Source organism: Brachionichthys hirsutus, chromosome 13, assembly GCF_040956055.1.
Source record: "Brachionichthys hirsutus isolate HB-005 chromosome 13, CSIRO-AGI_Bhir_v1, whole genome shotgun sequence".
Taxonomy (NCBI): Eukaryota; Metazoa; Chordata; class Actinopteri; order Lophiiformes; family Brachionichthyidae; genus Brachionichthys; species Brachionichthys hirsutus.
In genome coordinates, this window is record NC_090909.1 from 12,704,891 (window position 1) to 12,721,844 (window position 16,954).

At 55.0% G+C, this 16,954-nt stretch overlaps 2 protein-coding genes across 2 annotated transcripts; one reads left to right on the forward strand and one right to left on the reverse strand.

Annotated features, from left to right (window-relative positions):
- Nucleotides 1-150: 150 nt before the first annotated feature.
- On the forward strand, nt 151-14,843 carry anln (anillin, actin binding protein). Its single transcript, XM_068747643.1, has 23 exons — nt 151-168; nt 2,941-3,052; nt 3,120-3,611; nt 3,698-3,996; nt 4,181-4,469; nt 5,449-5,654; nt 5,738-5,845; nt 5,921-6,128; nt 7,644-7,822; nt 7,874-8,010; nt 8,384-8,525; nt 8,598-8,733; nt 9,316-9,477; nt 10,639-10,765; nt 10,855-10,903; nt 11,013-11,066; nt 11,259-11,291; nt 11,374-11,392; nt 11,545-11,657; nt 13,647-13,733; nt 13,988-14,095; nt 14,188-14,360; nt 14,430-14,843. The coding sequence occupies exons 1-23, from the start codon at nt 151-153 to the stop codon at nt 14,542-14,544; spliced, it is 3,366 nt and encodes a 1,121-aa protein (XP_068603744.1). The 3' UTR covers nt 14,545-14,843.
- Nucleotides 9,663-10,559, reverse strand: LOC137903333 (uncharacterized; the record flags this gene model as incomplete). The annotated part of the gene is made up of 2 exons (XM_068747486.1): nt 9,663-9,717; nt 10,411-10,559. Coding segments are annotated over 2 exons (204 nt in total), but the record flags the coding sequence as incomplete, so codon positions are not given.
- Nucleotides 14,844-16,954: the final 2,111 nt, after the last annotated feature.

Sequence of the window (16,954 nt, forward strand, 5' to 3'; positions counted from 1 at the left end):
CCTGCCCGAGTCTGCGCAGAAAGCGCAGCGCGGAAATTCGAATTTGAATCGTCGCTGCTCGGGGCAGAGCGCAGATCGGTCGAGAGGAGACGGAAAACGGGAACCGGGAACCGGGAACCTGAGGCTGCTCCGCCCGCTCGCCGCAGAGAAATGGACCCGTTTACCGAGGTGAGTCCGGAAGCTAACGGCTGCTAAGCTACGCGTCGTTTTTAATGTTACGTCATTATGAGCGGCCCGTCTGAGGCTGGAGGCGCTGCAGCGCTTCTGATGAAGGTGAGACGTCTTCATCCCCAGACGGGCCGGGTCCATTCGGGTCCAGTCGGGTCCAGTCGGGTCCGGTCGGTTCTTCACCGACACCGACGTGATTAAACGTCCAGCTCGTTGTTCCGTGAACCTTTCGGGGGCGTCTATGCGCGTTCTAGCGGTTTATTCTCGCTCCCCCGTGCCCCGGTCCCGGTCCCGGTACCCCCCCCGGTCCCGGTCCCCCCCCCCCCCGGTCCTGCTGCTGCTTCAGGGTGAACACGTCCAGTTCTCCAGGAGGACATTTCCTCCTGCGAGTCAGTGCAGGCTGAATTTCCTAATCTGGCAGGAGCGGCTCATTCCTGAGGAATGCTGTCGGGTGAATGTGACGTCACACTTTCCACCGTGGCTGAAGAAACAGGAAGTGATGCGGCTTGATGACGTCAGGGAACGGGGAGGGGATGATGATGATGATGAATATATTTATTAGATAGAATGTTAGAGTACAAGTACAGTCACACAGTAGCATGTGTTACAGTACAAGTACAGTCACACAGTAGCATGTATTACAGTACAAGTACAGTCACACAGTAGCATGTATTACAGTACAAATACAGTCAAACAGTGGCATGTATTACAGTACAAGTACAGTCACACAGTAGCATGTATTACAGTACAAGTACAGTCACACAGTAGCATGTATTACAGTACAAGTACAGTCAAACAGTGGCATGTATTACAGTACAAGTACAGTAGCATGTATTACAGTACAAGTACAGTCAAACAGTAGCATGTATTACAGTACAAGTACAGTCACACAGTAGCATGTATTACAGTACAAGTACAGTCAAACGGTAGCATGTATTACAGTACAAGTACAGTTACACAGTAGCATGTATTACAGTACAAGTACAGTCACACAGTAGCATGTATTACAGTACAAGTACAGTCATACAGTAGCATGTATTACAGTACAAGTACAGTCACACAGTAGCATGTATTACAGTACAAGTACAGTCACACAGTAGCATGTATTACAGTACAAGTACAGTCACACAGTAGCATGTATTACAGTACAAGTACAGTCAAACATCCTGTCTAAGAGGAGCATTTCTAAAAAGCCCTTGCGGTCTTGTTTCCGTTGAAAGTCCTTCGTACATAAATCATCCACAATTAACAATACAAATAAAAATAAAACCAATATTCAACAACTCAATTGATGCAACGTAACATTAGAAAAACAAAAATAAAATGATTTTACACCGCCGATGCAAACTAACAATTAATCTAAAATAAATTACACCACTGATGCAAAATGACAATGAATGACAACAAATAAAAAAGACACTTAATATGTGCAACGTAGGTGGACAAAAGGGGGGGGGGGGTTTGATCCGGAGAGAGTCGTGATGACTATCTCCGTTTCTGTCCCCCTAAAAGGTGTATTTTTAGGGCCGTTTTGAAGGAGGCCAAAGAGGTGCATGTTTTGAGGGCAGGAGTCAAACAGTTCCACCCTTAGGGGGCAGTATTGTAAAAAGATGATTTACCCATGTTAGTCCTGTAGGAGGGGGTAACCAGGTTGTTGTTTGAGCTCCCTCTAGTGTTGTGGCTGTGGGTGTCACTAAATCTGTGGAGGTGTTTATTCAGGTATGCAGGGATTGAGGGGACTGAGGGCAGAGCTGCATTGACTATTTTAAATGCCAATCCCATTTTGAGTTGTTTAACCCTGTCTTCTACCCTGAGCCATTTTAGGCTAGCAAAATGTCCAGGAAGAAGGTGGGTCATGGGCCCCAGATTGAGGAGTAGCCGAATCAGTTTGTTTCGGGAGGTTTGGAGCCTGGTTTTCAGGGACATTTTGATGTTTGAATACCAGGAGGTGCTAGCATAGTCAAAGAGGGGCTGAACGAGGCTCCAGCAAGAGTCCAGAGACAAAAGCAGACATTCTGCCCAAAAATCTTGTGCTCTGATTGACTTTTTTGATCACCTTAGTTGCCATACTATCACCAGACAGGTATTTGTCAAGAACACAGCCCAAATAGGTAATCTCTTCTTTGCTGGAGATGACTGTATTATCGACTGTGACCTTGAAATCATTAAGGAGGTCTGGAGAGAGAACAGCAAAAATAGAATCTGCTCTTCTGAAGTCACCGCCGGCTGGTCTCAGATCAGATCAGGATTCTAAAACTACCAAAGGAAAGAAGTTTAATTCAAAGTTCTGAACCAGATACTCTCTCGTCGTACTCTCTCGTAGTACTCTCTCGTCGTACTCTCTCGTTGTACTCTCTCGTGGTACTCTCTCCTGGTACTCTCTCGTGGTACTCTCTCGTGGGACTCCGTCGTGGTACTCTCTCGTGGTGGTACTCTCTCGTGGTACTCTCTCGTGGTACTCTCTCGTGGTACTCTCTCGTGGTACTCTCTCGTAGTACTCTCTCGTAGTACTCTCTCGTGGGACTCCGTCGTGGTACTCTCTCGTGGTACTCTCTCGTGGTACTCTCTCGTGGTACTCTCTCGTGGTACTCTCTCGTGGTACTCTCTCGTGGTACTCTCTCGTGGTACTCTCTCGTGGTACTCTCTCGTGGTACTCTCTCGTGGTACTCTCTTGTAGTACTGCCGTTTGGCTTCCAGTGCTAGCACACGGTGATGCTAGCGTCGCTAATCTTTGTACATGTGACCATTTCCTGCTGTTTGTGTTCAAACCAGAAACTTCTGGAACGGACCCGAGCTCGAAGAGAGAACCTCCAGAAGAAAATGGCCGAGAGGCCGAACGCCGCCAAGAGGCCGCTGGCGAGCGCTAACGGAGCCGCCGCTAAAGGTAATGGACGCCTCGGCTCGGAGCGCCGAGCTTCCTCTGCGATCTGGTTCTCATGTCCTCTCCCCAGTCCCACAGGCGTCCTCCAAGCCGTCTCCGTCCAAGCGAAGGTGCTCCGATGAAAACGTCCAGCCTGCCGCCGGCGCCGAGTCGGTGAAGGACTCTGCGGCGCCCCCTACAGACCAGAAGCCCCCCGCGGGCCCAGCCAGCAGCCAGCAGCCCCCCTCCCTCGAGAAGACGGAGCAGCGGAAAACCGTCCCACCACAGCCAGCGGAGACATCTGGTCCTCCAGGTCTGGGTCCAGGTCCGGCTCCGATGGCTGCTGGCATGAGGAAAACCGTCCCACCACAGCCAGCGGAGACATCTGGTCCTCCAGGTCTGGGTCCAGGTCCGGCTCCGATGGCTGCTGGCATGAGGAAAACCGTCCCACCACAGCCAGCGGAGACATCTGGTCCTCCGGGTCCGGGTCCGGGTCTGGCTCCGGGTCCGACTCCGCTGGCTGCTGGCATGAGGTCCCGTCTGCAGAGGCTGGCGCAGCAGAGGAGCGGCTGGGACGGCGGCGGTGGGAATATTTCATGAATCAGTAATTAACGTGTACGGCGTAAAGTCCCCGTCCCCGTCTCATCCCCGTCCTCGTCCCTCCTGCAGACGCCGCTGCAGACTACACTCCGATGCCCCTGCTGCAGCGTCCAGCTGAGACCCCACAAGACGCTGTCCCCCGCGAGTCTTCTGAAGCTCCCCTGGGCAGGAGAGGCCGACTCGCCGACCTCGCTGCAACCATCGGATCATGGGAAGACGACCCGAGTCCTCGGGGGAGGGCCAAAGAGCGGCCTGGCGCTGGTCCCAGGTCAGCGCAGAGCGCTTCCTTGATGGCTGCTAGCCCTAAACCAAGCGCTAGCGAGGCTAGGTCACCTGCTCATGGCGGCGCCAGGGCTGGGTCCCGTCGGGTGAGTTTGTCTTGAACATTAATATAAAGTTGTGCAGCGGTGTGGGAGGCCCCTCCCCCAATGTTTCTTTGACGTTTTGTCTGAGGCACCAAGGCGGCCCCGGTTTGGGGCCTTGGGACCGGTTTAGGGACCGCCTTGGGACCGGTTGGGCCCCTTGACGGACTGTTTCCCGTGCTTCTGGCAGGCTGCTTTGTCTTCGGTGGAGTCCGGCCCCCAGAAGGTCGACGTTCATGTCACGACTTCAGCTCCCAAGTCGGTAGCCGATCTTCAGAGGGGCTCCATCCAGGGAACGCCCCCCCCAAGTCCCCAGAAGGCCGACCCCTCCTCCACACCGGTGACTACCAAACCCGCAAAGATTCAAGCACTGTCGGGTCACGACCTTCCTTCCAGTCCCCGCAAGCCAGCGCCTGGTGCCAAGCCCCCCATCGCTGGCCACGCCGTTCCCCGGGACAAGACCACGACTGGAGCACCCGGTAAAAGCCTTTAGCGTAGCTGTGGAGTCCTTCACACCGATGGACCCGGGATCTCTGACGGACCCGGGGTGTGGCCCTGTAATGGCTGCCGAATGAATCCACTTCAGCGGTGCTGATCTGGTAGAGAGCGAGACCCGGCGGCCCCAAAACAGCATGTCGAACACGAGCACCCCCTCACACATGCTGGAGTAGCTACAGCTAGCATGAACACCCCCTCACACACGCTAGAGTAGCTACAGCTAGCATGAGCACCCCCTCACACACGCTAGAGTAGCTACAGCTAGCATGAACACCCCCTCACACATGCTAGAGTAGCTACAGCTAGCATGAACACCCCCTCACACATGCTAGAGTAGCTACAGCTAGCATGAACACCCCCTCACACACGCTAGAGTAGCTACAGCTAGCATGAGCACCCCCTCACACATGCTAGAGTAGCTACAGCTAGCATGAACACCCCCTCACACACGCTAGAGTAGCTACAGCTAGCATGAGCACCCCCCCCCCCCACACACGCTAGAGTAACTACAGCTAGCATGAGCACCCCCCCCCCCCCCGCACACGCTAGAGTAGCTACAGCTAGCATGAGCACTCCCCCGCGCACGTTAGAGTAGCTACAACTAGCATGAGCACCCCCTCACGCACGAGCACCCCCCCCACACACGCTAGAGTATCTACAGCTAGCATGAGCACTCCCCCGCGCACGTTAGAGTAGCTACAACTAGCATGAGCACCCCCTCACGCACGTTACAGTAGCTACAGCTAGCATGAGCACCCCCTGACACACGCTAGAGTAGCTACAGCTAGCATGAGCACCCCCTCACACACGTTACAGTAGCTACAGCTAGCATGAGCACCCCCTCACACACGCTAGAGTAGCTACAGCTAGCATGAGCACCCCCTCACACACGCTGGAGTAGCTACAGCTTTTTTTATTTTTTTTATTTTGAGTGTTTGATGTTCCTCCGTGTCTGTGTAGGGGTGAAGTCCTTCCTGGAGCGCTTCGAGGGCAGGTGCCAGGGGCGTAGTAACCAGGGTTCCCCAGCAGGGGTCGGCAGGTCCCCCATCAGTCCCAGCGTGCCGCCCTCATCAGTTCCACCCAACGCCAGACTGATCCAGGAGCGGATCAGAGCTGCCCAGGCTGTAACCACGACGACGGCTGAACTCACCCAGAGGCAGAAGCTGGTCGGTTCCGCTTGTTGCGCTGCGTCCTCCCGTTGTTGCAGGCAATGTGGTTTGAGACGCAGGGACCGATGTCCTCGCTGCAGGAACGGGAGTCTGAGCTGGCCAAGATCCGCAGTCGCTTTCAGAAGGGGGGAAACACGTGGGACGAGCAACCAGAACCAGAGGAGGCCCGTCCCAGCAGGGACATCGAGGTCGGACGACGTCCTCACGCGCTACGCCGGAGACGGCTCGCCGGTCTTACATTTGGTGCTCGGTGTGCTCTTCAGGCCGCCGGTGCTGCTGAGCTCCCAGATAAACCCAGGCCGGACTCGGCTGAGGACGCTGGGCCCACAGCCGGTCCCCCTTCAGCTACCCAGGGAGCCGCTGGGCCCACGGCCGGTCCCCCTTCAGGTACCCAGGGAGCCGCTGGGCCCACGGCCGGTCCCCCTTCAGCTACCCAGGGAGCCGCTGGGCCCACGGCCGGTCCCCCTTCAGGTACCCAGGGATGTCTCAGACTTCTACTGTAATCTGGTCTAAAGAGGAGATGAATGGGATTCTTCCGACTGGATCACAAGGTCCATAGAAACAGCAGGGATCTCCACCGGAAGTTAACCGCTTAGCTTAGCGCAGTGCTTCTCAGTTATTACCCTCGCCGAAGGGGAGGCGAGGGTATTGCAATTGGGTCCGTTTGTTTGTCTGTTTGTTTGTTTGTTTGTCTGTCCGAGCGCATAACTCAAAAACTAGTAACCCAATCCACTTGAAATTTTTACACAAACAAGGTTCTGTCCGTGGCTCGGTCCTCCCCAAGAATGGCGTTGATCCGGATCTGGATCCAGATTCTAGAATTATTTTTACATCTGGAATCGTGTCTGTGCTGTAAACTGTCACTTTAAGAGGGAGGTACACAAATGGCATGATGGGAAAAAGAGTCCAGAAGGAGTCTTGTAGTACGTTCCGGAGCAGCAAGCTAGAGCAGGTTTGGCCCCTCTGATCCGGAAGCCCTGTTTACTGTCTCACAAGATCCAATAGTCTTTTGGAGGCGGGGTCTGCAGTCTCTGATTGTCTTTCTAGTTTTCTGTTGCGACCCCCCCCCCCCCCCGAGGAAGAAAAAAACTTTCAAGCACTCTTGTATCCTTATTAACATAAAAATAAATATGAAAAAAAGAAATATAGATCAACTTACAACAAAGAATAACTTTATTACCATTTTTTTAGTCTGCAACAGAAAATATTTGAAGTGCATCAATTTGCCTGACATTTTAATCCTTAAACTACAATTAAATAATAAATTAAATTAAATAACACCAATAAATAATAATAAATTAAAAGTGATCAGAAACATTAACTCAGGAGCACAAAATATAAAACACTTTAACCTATAAAACCAAAATGAAAAAACAATCGTGCTTTTAGCAAAATGAGGAAGTCAGGTCTTTCTTCTTCTCCCGCAGGAGTCACGGTGAAGCAAAACGCTACGTACGCTACAGACGCTACGTACGCTACGTATGCTACGTATGCTACGTACGCTACAGACGCTACGTATGCTACGTACGCTACAGACGCTACGTACGCTACAGACGCTACGTACGCTACAGACGCTACGTACGCTACGTCATATTCCCTCGTCTTGGCTTTCGACTGACCTTCCTTTGTTCTATCACCTCCGTCTCTCTTTTACTCCGTTAAATATTTCTCCGCGCTGTCTCTTGAGGGTTTGTTTACGACCGCTCTTCTTCTGCTAACACTCCCTGCGCGCACTCTGACAATCAGGGCGCCACTGCTAACTACTGGAGAGGATGTGCAATTACACTTTAATCTCGTACTGCAAAAAACAAAAAGCACGTTCTCCGCGGTCACAGGCGCCCCCCCTGACATCGCACCGCGCCCCCCTAGAGGGTCACGCCCCAGCATTTGAGAACCACTGGCTTAGCTCGTCACTAGCCATGAATGATGTCATCGCGTTGTGCTTCCTCCGCTCGCTCATGGGTGGATGTCCTCGCCTCCGTTTAGAGGCGGAGACGCACGCAGCTGAGGACGAGCGTGTGGACGGCGAGACGGAGGTGAACGTGGACCAGTCCATCGACGGGCTGTTTGAGGGGGTTCTGGAGGAGGAGGACGCGCTGAACATCTCCTCCATGTCCCTCCTGACTCCACTAGCAGCTGTGGTGGAGAGTCCCGGGACCGCGATGGTAGGCGCCGCGCCGGGACCCGGTCTGTCCTCCGTGCTCCTGAACGAGCAGCTCAACCGAACCGCTGCTCTGTCCCGTCTTCAGACGTCCACCCCGGACGCCGGCAAGTTCCAGAGAGCCACCATGAGACGGACGTCTTCCTCGGAGAGCCTGGAGCTCGTGGGCGAGGACCGCAGGCTGCCGTACAGGTAAGCGTACCGGCCGGCCTCCTCTGATTGGCTCAGCTCCACCAGCGATGGCCGTCGGGAAACGTTAGCGCGAGTATTACAAACCACGCCTCAGCCGCGCAGGACGAGGGGCGGACAGCGAGGGCAGCGTGGTGCCATGGCGACCGCGTACCTAGCTCGTACATTTAGCGGCGTCTGATGTTAAAGGTTAAAGGTTACCGGGTCGTATTTTCATCAACCGATGCAGCAGAACCGACAACAGACTGTGTGTGTGTGTGTGTGCGTGCCTGTGTGTGTGTGTGTGCGTGCGTGTGTGTGTGCGTGCCTGTGTGTGTGTGTGTGCGTGCGTGTGTGTGTGCGTGCCTGTGTGTGTGTGTGTGCGTGCGTGCGTTAGCATCGATGCGTACCGGTCCACCAGGGTCAAAGAGACGGAGAGACCGAAGGTGAAGCAGGTGATAATCAGAAAGGAGGACGTCTCTCACCGGGCGGAGGGACACGGAGCGTCCAGCGTCGTCAACGTCAAACAGAAGATGAAGGTGAGCAGAGACGGCTCCTCTCCATGGTGACCGTTTCCACGTGAACCGTGGTCTCTCCACCGTGGTCTGTAGGCGCTGTCCAACGAGCTGAGTCTGCAGGAGACGGTCGTCCATCAGGCCAGCCGGGCGATCAGCTGCTGCACCGACGAAGAGCACGGGAAGGGGGCGCCAGAGGAGGCCGAAGCCCAGAGGCTGCTGCTGGTGGCGAGTGAGTCACAGACACACACACAGAGAGAGACACACACACACAGAGACACACACACACGCACAGAGACACACACACACACACAGAGACACACATACACACACGCAGAGAGACACACACACAGAGAGACACACACACACGCAGAGACACACACACACACGCAGAGACACACACACACACACAGAGACACACACACACACACACGCACAGAGACACACACACACACACAGAGACACACAGAGACACACACACAGAGAGACACACACCGCTCAGGTAGCTTCAACCTGGAGCCGACCCGCTCGGACGATCGATAAATGCCACTAAACACGCGTAACAATACACGTTACTATGGCAACAACAGCTCTCAGTAGGTTAAACTAAAGCTGAACAAAGTCTGTAATCGCGTTTGAGGAGATTAGATTTTAAAGAAGTTCTTTATTTGCGGCCCGACCCAGACTCCGCCCCCTGCGGTGCTGATCTGAGTTGAAGCGTTTGACGTCTCTGTGAAGTTTCTTCCCTTTGTTGCTGGAACATCCTCGTTTCCCAGCAGCAACCGTTGATTATCCTGTCTTTGATCTTTCTCAGCGAAGAGGAGGGAAGCATTAAAGGCAGCGCTGGATCGCCTGGCGGCGGCCCCAACCGGCCAACAGGGGGCCGCCGAGGGTGCGTCGAAGGGCGCCGTCTCCGTGCAGGAGCTGCGTCTGCCTCTCAAGGCCGAGTTTGTGTGCTCGACCGCCAACAAGCCAGGTAGACCAAGCTGCCCCGCCCCCGCCATGCTGCTGATTGATGACTGTCACGTTGATGGTTGTTGTGTTGATTGTCGTGATGGTTGATGGTTGTCGTGTTGATGGTTGTTGTGTTGGTTGTTGTGTTGGTTGTTGTGTTGATGGTTGTGTTGATTGTCGTGTTGGTTGTCGTGTTGATGGTTGTTTTGTTGATTGTCGTGTTGGTTGTTGTGTTGATGGTTGTGTTGATTGTCGTGTTGGTTGTTGTGTTTGTCATGTTGGTTGTTGTGATGGTTGTCGTGTTGATGGTTGTGTTGATTGTCGTGTTGATGGTTGTGCTGATTGTCGTGTTGATGGTTGTTGTCGTGTTGGCTGTTGTGTTGATGGTTGTTGTGTTGGTTGTTGTGTTGGTTGTTGTGTTGATGGTTGTGTTGATTGTCGTGTTGGTTGTCGTGTTGATGGTTGTTTTGTTGATTGTCGTGTTGGTTGTTGTGTTGATGGTTGTGTTGATTGTCGTGTTGGTTGTTGTGTTTGTCATGTTGGTTGTTGTGATGGTTGTCGTGTTGATGGTTGTGTTGATTGTCGTGTTGATGGTTGTGCTGATTGTCGTGTTGATGGTTGTTGTCGTGTTGGCTGTTGTGTTGATGGTTGTTGTGTTGGTTGTTGTGTTGGTTGTTGTGTTGATGGTTGTGTTGATTGTCGTGTTGGTTGTCGTGTTGATGGTTGTTGTGTTGATTGTCGTGTTGATGGTTGTGTTGATTGTCGTGTTGGTTGTTGTGTTTGTCATGTTGGTTGTTGTGATGGTTGTCGTGTTGATGGTTGTGTTGGTTGTCGTGTTGATGGTTGTGCTGATTGTCGTGTTGATGGTTGTTGTCGTGTTGGCTGTTGTGTTGATGGTTGTCGTGTTGGTGGTTGTCGTGTTGGTTGTCGTCGTGTTGGTTGTCTTGTTGGTTGCCGTGTTGATGGTTGTCGTGTTGTTGGTTGTCGTGTTGATGGTCGTGTTGATTGTCGTGTTGATTGTCGTGATGGTTGTTGTGATTGTGTCTGTTGTCGTGATGGTTGTTGTGATGGTTGTGTTGGTTGTCGTGTTGTTTGTCGTGTTGGTTGTTGTCGTGATGGTTGTGTTGGTTGTCGTGATGGTTGTGTTGGTTGTCGTGTTGATGGTTGCCGTCGTTCATTCCAGAGGCCACCAAGCATTCCTTTTTCGTCTTGCTCCGTGCTGGCGTGGAGAACACCGTGGCTACGCCGTTAGCCAGCACGCACCGCGGCCTGAGCGGCGACACCCTCTCCTTCCCGACCAAGTTCAACATGTAACTGACTCCGCCCCTTTGCTGCTCAGACGCCAGCACCTTGATCGGGGTCGGGCTCACAGTCTGCGCTTGTTGCTCTTCCCTTCCAGACCCGACGTCTCCAGTAGCTTCGGCATTGACCTGGAGGTGTATGGCCTGGTGAGTGCCCCGCCCGCCCCGCCCCGCCCCGTCCTCTCCCGGTACCACAGCTATTTCAGTCTCGCGTCGTCGTAGCTGCTAATTGACCGACGACCTGCTGACCTTGTAGGTGCAGCAGCGCGAGGCGTGCAGCGACAAGAAGAAGAAGAGCAGCAAGTCGAAGGTAAATGAGTCCGTGCGTCCGAGTTTGTGTTTGTCCAGATACTCTGGAGACATGTCCACGAGGCGCAATACTCGTGTCTGTCGGTATGAAATGTCCCGTAAGGGGGGGGGGGGGGTCTGTCTCTGTCTCTGCACGGCTTCGGGGGGAGCAGCAACGGATTCATCCAACTTCCTCTTCCTGTTCTTTCTCTAGGCTCTGACACCCAAACGATTCCTGGCTATAACTGTGAGTAGGGAGACGCTCTGCCCGATGCCCGGCGCGAGCATCAAAGGGAATGGACATTTATGTCTCATTCTTTGTCTTACAGAAAAGTGTCCAAGCACCAGGTATGTCTAGAAACAGTCTAGAGGACGAACGGAGAGTTCTGCTGTTCGGCAGGACCCGAGTAGGACAACCAGCCTCTGAGCTGCAACGCTGACGGTCCCTGTCTGTCCCTGTCCCTGTCCTGTCCCTGTCCTGTCCCTGTCCCTGTCCCTAGTTGTGGCCAGCCCCGGGGGCCCCAATGCTGTTCGCACCAGTAGCTTTGTGCTGGTCGGCTCACACAAGCTCAGCCTGTCGTCCGTCGGGGAAAGCAGGTTTCTCCTGGAGAAGGTACGGACCGCCGTCGTTTCCCGCTCTTTTCTGGGTCGTCCATTTGCTCCGTTACTGGTTCCGGGGCTTTGGTCGTAAACGGACCGGGTCACAGGTCCCCCCTGCTAAACTACCGTCGGTATATTATGCTGCGTCGTGATTCCGTAGAGGAGTGGAAAGAGACGACGTCCTCGTAGACAAAGAACCGGCCGCCCGGTGCCGCCGCGGAGGTCAGAGGTCGTAGGTCCACAACCGCCTGTGCTGCATTGTTGGAGCTTCAGCGTCTCTTTGTTGTTTGAACCCGGAAAAGAAGCAAATGTGTCGTTTAGTTCTACGATCGTACTTGTGTCATTTTCCAGAGAACATTCTGGAATAAATGACTGAATTATTCAGGAGACAGAAAGACGAGGTTTGAGAACCGTTATGTCTCCTGAGCAACAAGGATCACATTACAGCGTCGGTCGTCCAGAACAAAAGACCTCACCGTTCAGAACCGGGACCGTTCAGAACCGGGGCCGTTCAGAACCGGGACCGTTCAGAACCGGGACCGTTCAGAACCGGGACCGTTCAGAACCGGGACCCTTTAGAACCGGGACCGTTCAGAACCGGGACCGTTCAGAACCGGGGCCGTTCAGAAGCGGGACCGTATAGAACCGGGACCCTTTAGAACCGGGACCCTTTAGAACCGGGACCGTTCAGAACCGGGACCGTTCAGAACCGGGACCCTTTAGAACCGGGACCCTTTAGAACCGGGACCGTTCAGAAGCGGGGCCGTTCAGAACCGGGACCGTATAGAACCGGGACCGTTCAGAACCGGGGCCGTTCAGAACCGGGGCCGTTCAGAACCGGGGCCGTATAGAACCGGGACCGTTCAGAACCGGGGCCGTTCAGAACCGGGGCCGTATAGAACCGGGGCCGTTCAGGACCGGGGCCGTACAGAACCGGGACCGTTCAGAACCGGGACCCTTCAGAACCGGGACCGTTCAGAACCGGGGCCGTTCAGAACCGGGGCCGTTCAGAACCGGGACCGTATAGAACCGGGGCCGTTCAGGACCGGGACCGTATAGAACCGGGGCCGTTCGGAACCGGGGCCGTTCGGAACCGGGCTCGGCTGTTCCTTTGGAAACGTTTTCAGTCGCAGTCCGGTTCTGATGAGACCCTGCGAGTTTGGCCTGAATAGAGACCCCCCCCCCCCCCCCCATATGAGAAACTTTGCTTTCCCTCCGTTGACCAGAGTCTCCATTATCGTCTGCCATCGCCATGGTTACCATTTCACACCCGCTGACTTGAACGCACAATAGAGACGTATGTCGTGTTTCAAAGATGGGACCCCGTCCTGCTCCGTGTCCTCCGGGTACTGGACCCCGTCCTGCTCCGTGTCCTCCGGGTACTGGACCCCGTCCTGCTCCGTGTCCTCCGGTTACTGGACCCCGTCCTGCTCCGTGTCCTCCGGGTACTGGACCCCGTCCTGCTCCGTGTCCTCCGGTTACTGGACCCCGTCCTGCTCCGTGTCCTCCGGGTACTGGACCCCGTCCTGCTCCGTGTCCTCCGGGTGCTGGACCCCGTCCTGCTCCGTGTCCTCCGGTTACTGGACCCCGTCCTGCTCCGTGTCCTCCGGTTACTGGACCCCGTCCTGCTCCGTGTCCTCCGGTTACTGGACCCCGTCCTGCTCCGTGTCCTCCGGGTACTGGACCCCGTCCTGCTCCGTGTCCTCCGGTTACTGGACCCCGTCCTGCTCCGTGTCCTCCGGTTACTGGACCCCGTCCTGCTCCGTGTCCTCCGGTTACTGGACCCCGTCCTGCTCCGTGTCCTCCGGTTACTGGACCCCGTCCTGCTCCGTGTCCTCCGGTTACTGGACCCCGTCCTGCTCCGTGTCCTCCGGGTACTGGACCCCGTCCTGCTCCGTGTCCTCCGGTTACTGGACCCCGTCCTGCTCCGTGTCCTCCGGGTACTGGACCCCGTCCTGAACGCCACTCGGCTTTCTGTTGAAGTGTCTGCTCTGGATTCCAGGTGCCCTTCTTGTGTCCTCTGGAGGGACACGTTTACCTGAAGATGCAGTGTGAAGTTGGTTCCAAGGTGGAGGAGCGGGGCTTCCTGGTGAGTTGGAGACGTCCAGGAGTGTCCATGTCCTGCGACGTTGGCATTATGAAGATGACTTGACGCGTCGGGGACGTCTCCGGGGACGCTGCACACACCGTCCAGCGTGGGGGACGTCTCCGGGGACGCTGCACACACCGTCCAGCGTGGGGGACGTCTCCGGGGACGCTGCGCACACCGTCCAGCGTGGGGGACGTCTCCGGGGACGCCGTCCTGCTGATACAGCGGTGCTGTGATTTGTCCCCCCCCTCCAGACGATGTTCGAGGACGTCAGCGGGTTCGGAGCCTGGCACCGGAGGTGGTGCGTTTTGTCCGGCTCCTGCATCTCGTACTGGACGTACCCCGATGACGAGAAGCGCAAGGTAACGGGGCTCCCTGGGGGCGGGGCTTAGGATGCTCGTTGGCTCTGGTCTGTAAACCGGCGCCGCCGCCCGTTTGGCCCCTCCCCTTCCAGGCTCCCATTGGACGCGTCGACCTCGCCGCCTGCACCAGCAGCAAGGTGGAACCGGCCAGCAGAGAGTTCTGTGCTCGACCCAACACGCTGGAGCTCGTCACGATGAGACCACGGCGGGACGAGGACAGGGAGACGCTGGTCAGCCGCTGCCAGGACGCCGTGTGTGTCACCAGGTGAGGCCCCGCCTCGGCCCGGACGCGCCCCCGTCCACAGCCGTGTCTGCAGCGTGCGTCTCTGTGCAGGAACTGGCTGAGCGCCGACACCAAGGACGAGCGGAACCTGTGGATGAGCCGGCTCAACCAGATCCTGGTGGACCTGCGGGCGTGGCGCCCCGACGGCCGCCGCGGCCCGCCGTGACGCCGTCCTTCTGGACGTCTCCGTCAGCGACTCGGTGCAATACTTGTTGACAATTATTAAATGTCTCACAGGAGGACAAGCTGGAGGAGCAGAGAAAGCCATAGTGTGTAACTTCACAGCAGTACTTTGTGTATTTGTTCTACTTTCCACAGTTATTGTGTTTTTGTTGGATTATTGTGTTCGTGCTGATATTTAGCATCGATGCTAACGCGTAGCTTTAAACGCTGCAGCTTCCTCACAGAATACGCCGAGTCGGTCGGCGTCCAGAGCCGTGACACGCTCGCGTCTGACTCGGGCGTGGCCGTGCTCGCGTCTGACTCGGGCGTGGCCGTGCTCGCGTCTGACTCGGGCGTGGCCGTGCTCGCGTCTGACCTGGGCGTGGCCGTGCTCGCGTCTGACTCGGGCGTGGCCGTGCTCGCGTCTTTGGCTCGGGCGTGGCCGTGCTCGCGTCTGACTCGGGCGTGGCCGTGCTCGCGTCTTTGGCTCGGGCGTGGCCGTAGTTAAACGTCGGCGTTTATTCTGTCGGTAATGTTTGTTGTTGTTCATGTGATCTGTGCCTGTTGGGGGGGGGGGGGTCCGGTCGGGGACAGACCCCCTTCTGGGTCAGCTCCTCCCACAAAGGCTGGGACCGGCAGCTCCTTCTTTACTCCCGGTCCGGTTGGTAAACGGTCAGATCGCGTTTTCCGGCCTGCGTTCTTATTGGCGACGCCCCATTTTCACGTTTTTATGATGCTTATAGTGGAACTGGGCGGAGTGGAGGAGATTGTTCTCATGAATACGAGGAGCAGGGACCGTGTTTGTGGATCAATGACTTCAATAAACGCCAGCTTTTACCAAAATGATCGGCTTCAGCTTTATTTCATCCAATCAAGACGATCAGCCACTGATCTGAATCCAGGACAGGTTGATGCTGGAGCCCATCCCAGCCGGGGGCGGGGCGGAGGCCGGGGCGGAGGCCGGGGGGCGACCCGGCCGGAGGGGCGCAGGCCGGGTCGCCCCCGAGGTGCGAGCGGGCAGCAAAACGACACCGAACGGAACGGATCGAGTTTAAAAACAGACGAGGACGAATCGTTGTATCCGGTCGGAGTGAAAAAAGTAATATATTACTCAGAATGAGAAAGTAATCCGTTACACTACTCGTTACTGGTAAAAAGTAATATTACTTTAAGTTACCAGTTACTTTAGTTACTTTCCCAACACTGAAGGAGTGCTAGCATCGGCGCTAACAGAGTTGTGTTCCTCTCGGCTCCGACTCCTGATTGATCTGTGTCTGTTTGATGTCCTCCGTGTCCTCCGTGCTGATCGCGTTGACGTGTCCCTGAATGCTGCCGGACTAAAGATTTGCTGCCGCTTCAGTCCCTCCATCCCTTTCCTTGACGCTTTATTCCACTTTGCGGGTCACGGGAGCCTCTCAGCTTGCTATGGGCGAGAGGTAGGGTACACCCCGAGTGGGTCGCCAGGGCATCATGGGGCCACACAGAGACAGACAACCATTCACGCACACGCTAATTTCAGATAATTCAATTCAGTTTCATTTCTATAACTCTTCTATAACTCCAGATCAGAACAGGAAGTCATCTCCAGGCAGGGAGAGACAGAACCCAACCAGACCCACGAGCAAGAACTGGAGACGGAGGCAAGAAAGACTTCCCTTTAACAGGCAGAAACCTTGGACAGAACCTAGGCTCGTGGTGGACGGCCATCTGTCTGACCGGCTGGGTTGAGAGCGAGAGAGAGAGAGAGAGAGAGAGAGAGAGAGAGAGAGAGAGAGAGAGAGAGAGAGCGAGAGAGAGAGAGAGAGCGTCGGTTCACTAACTGTTCTTGTGCAGCTTTGGGTTCATCCCAGATGACGCGAAGGAAACTAGATTCACGCGTCAACCAGGACACAAGTAATCGATTACTCCTGAGAACTGTCCAATCAGGGGAGGACTGAGAGAGAGAGGGACAAACAGAGGGAGAGAGAGAACAAGACTACAGGAAGAGAGAGAGATTACTGACATATATTTATAACATGAACTAGAACTCCTCCTCCTCTAACTCACCTCCTACCTGTGGAGCGTAAGAACTTCTCCTTCTCCTCTAACTCACCTCCTACCTGTGGAGCGTAAGAACTTCTCCTTCTCCTCTAACTCACCTCCTACCTGTGGAGCGTAAGAACTTCTCCTTCTCCTCTAACTCACCTCCTACCTGTGGAGCGTAAGAACTTCTCCTTCTCCTCTAGAACAACTCCTCCTTCAAGATAACTCCTCCATTCCTCTTTCCTCTCCTCCGTTATAAACAACTTGAATCCTGCTCCTCAGCTTCTTTCCTTGCTTCCTTTCCTCCTGGTCTCCTGGACACACATCAACCTTCCTCCTCCTCCTCTTCATCATGTCCACCAGCTCTCTAGCTTTCCCCGTCATCGTCCCGA

Bases quoted from the DNA above. Each gene is read 5' to 3' on its own strand.
- anln (XM_068747643.1), top strand. The intron at 5,846-5,920 runs GTCGGACGACGT...TGTGCTCTTCAG, and splicing joins GTCCCAGCAGGGACATCGAG to GCCGCCGGTGCTGCTGAGCT. The intron at 10,904-11,012 runs GTGAGTGCCCCG...CTGACCTTGTAG, and splicing joins ACCTGGAGGTGTATGGCCTG to GTGCAGCAGCGCGAGGCGTG.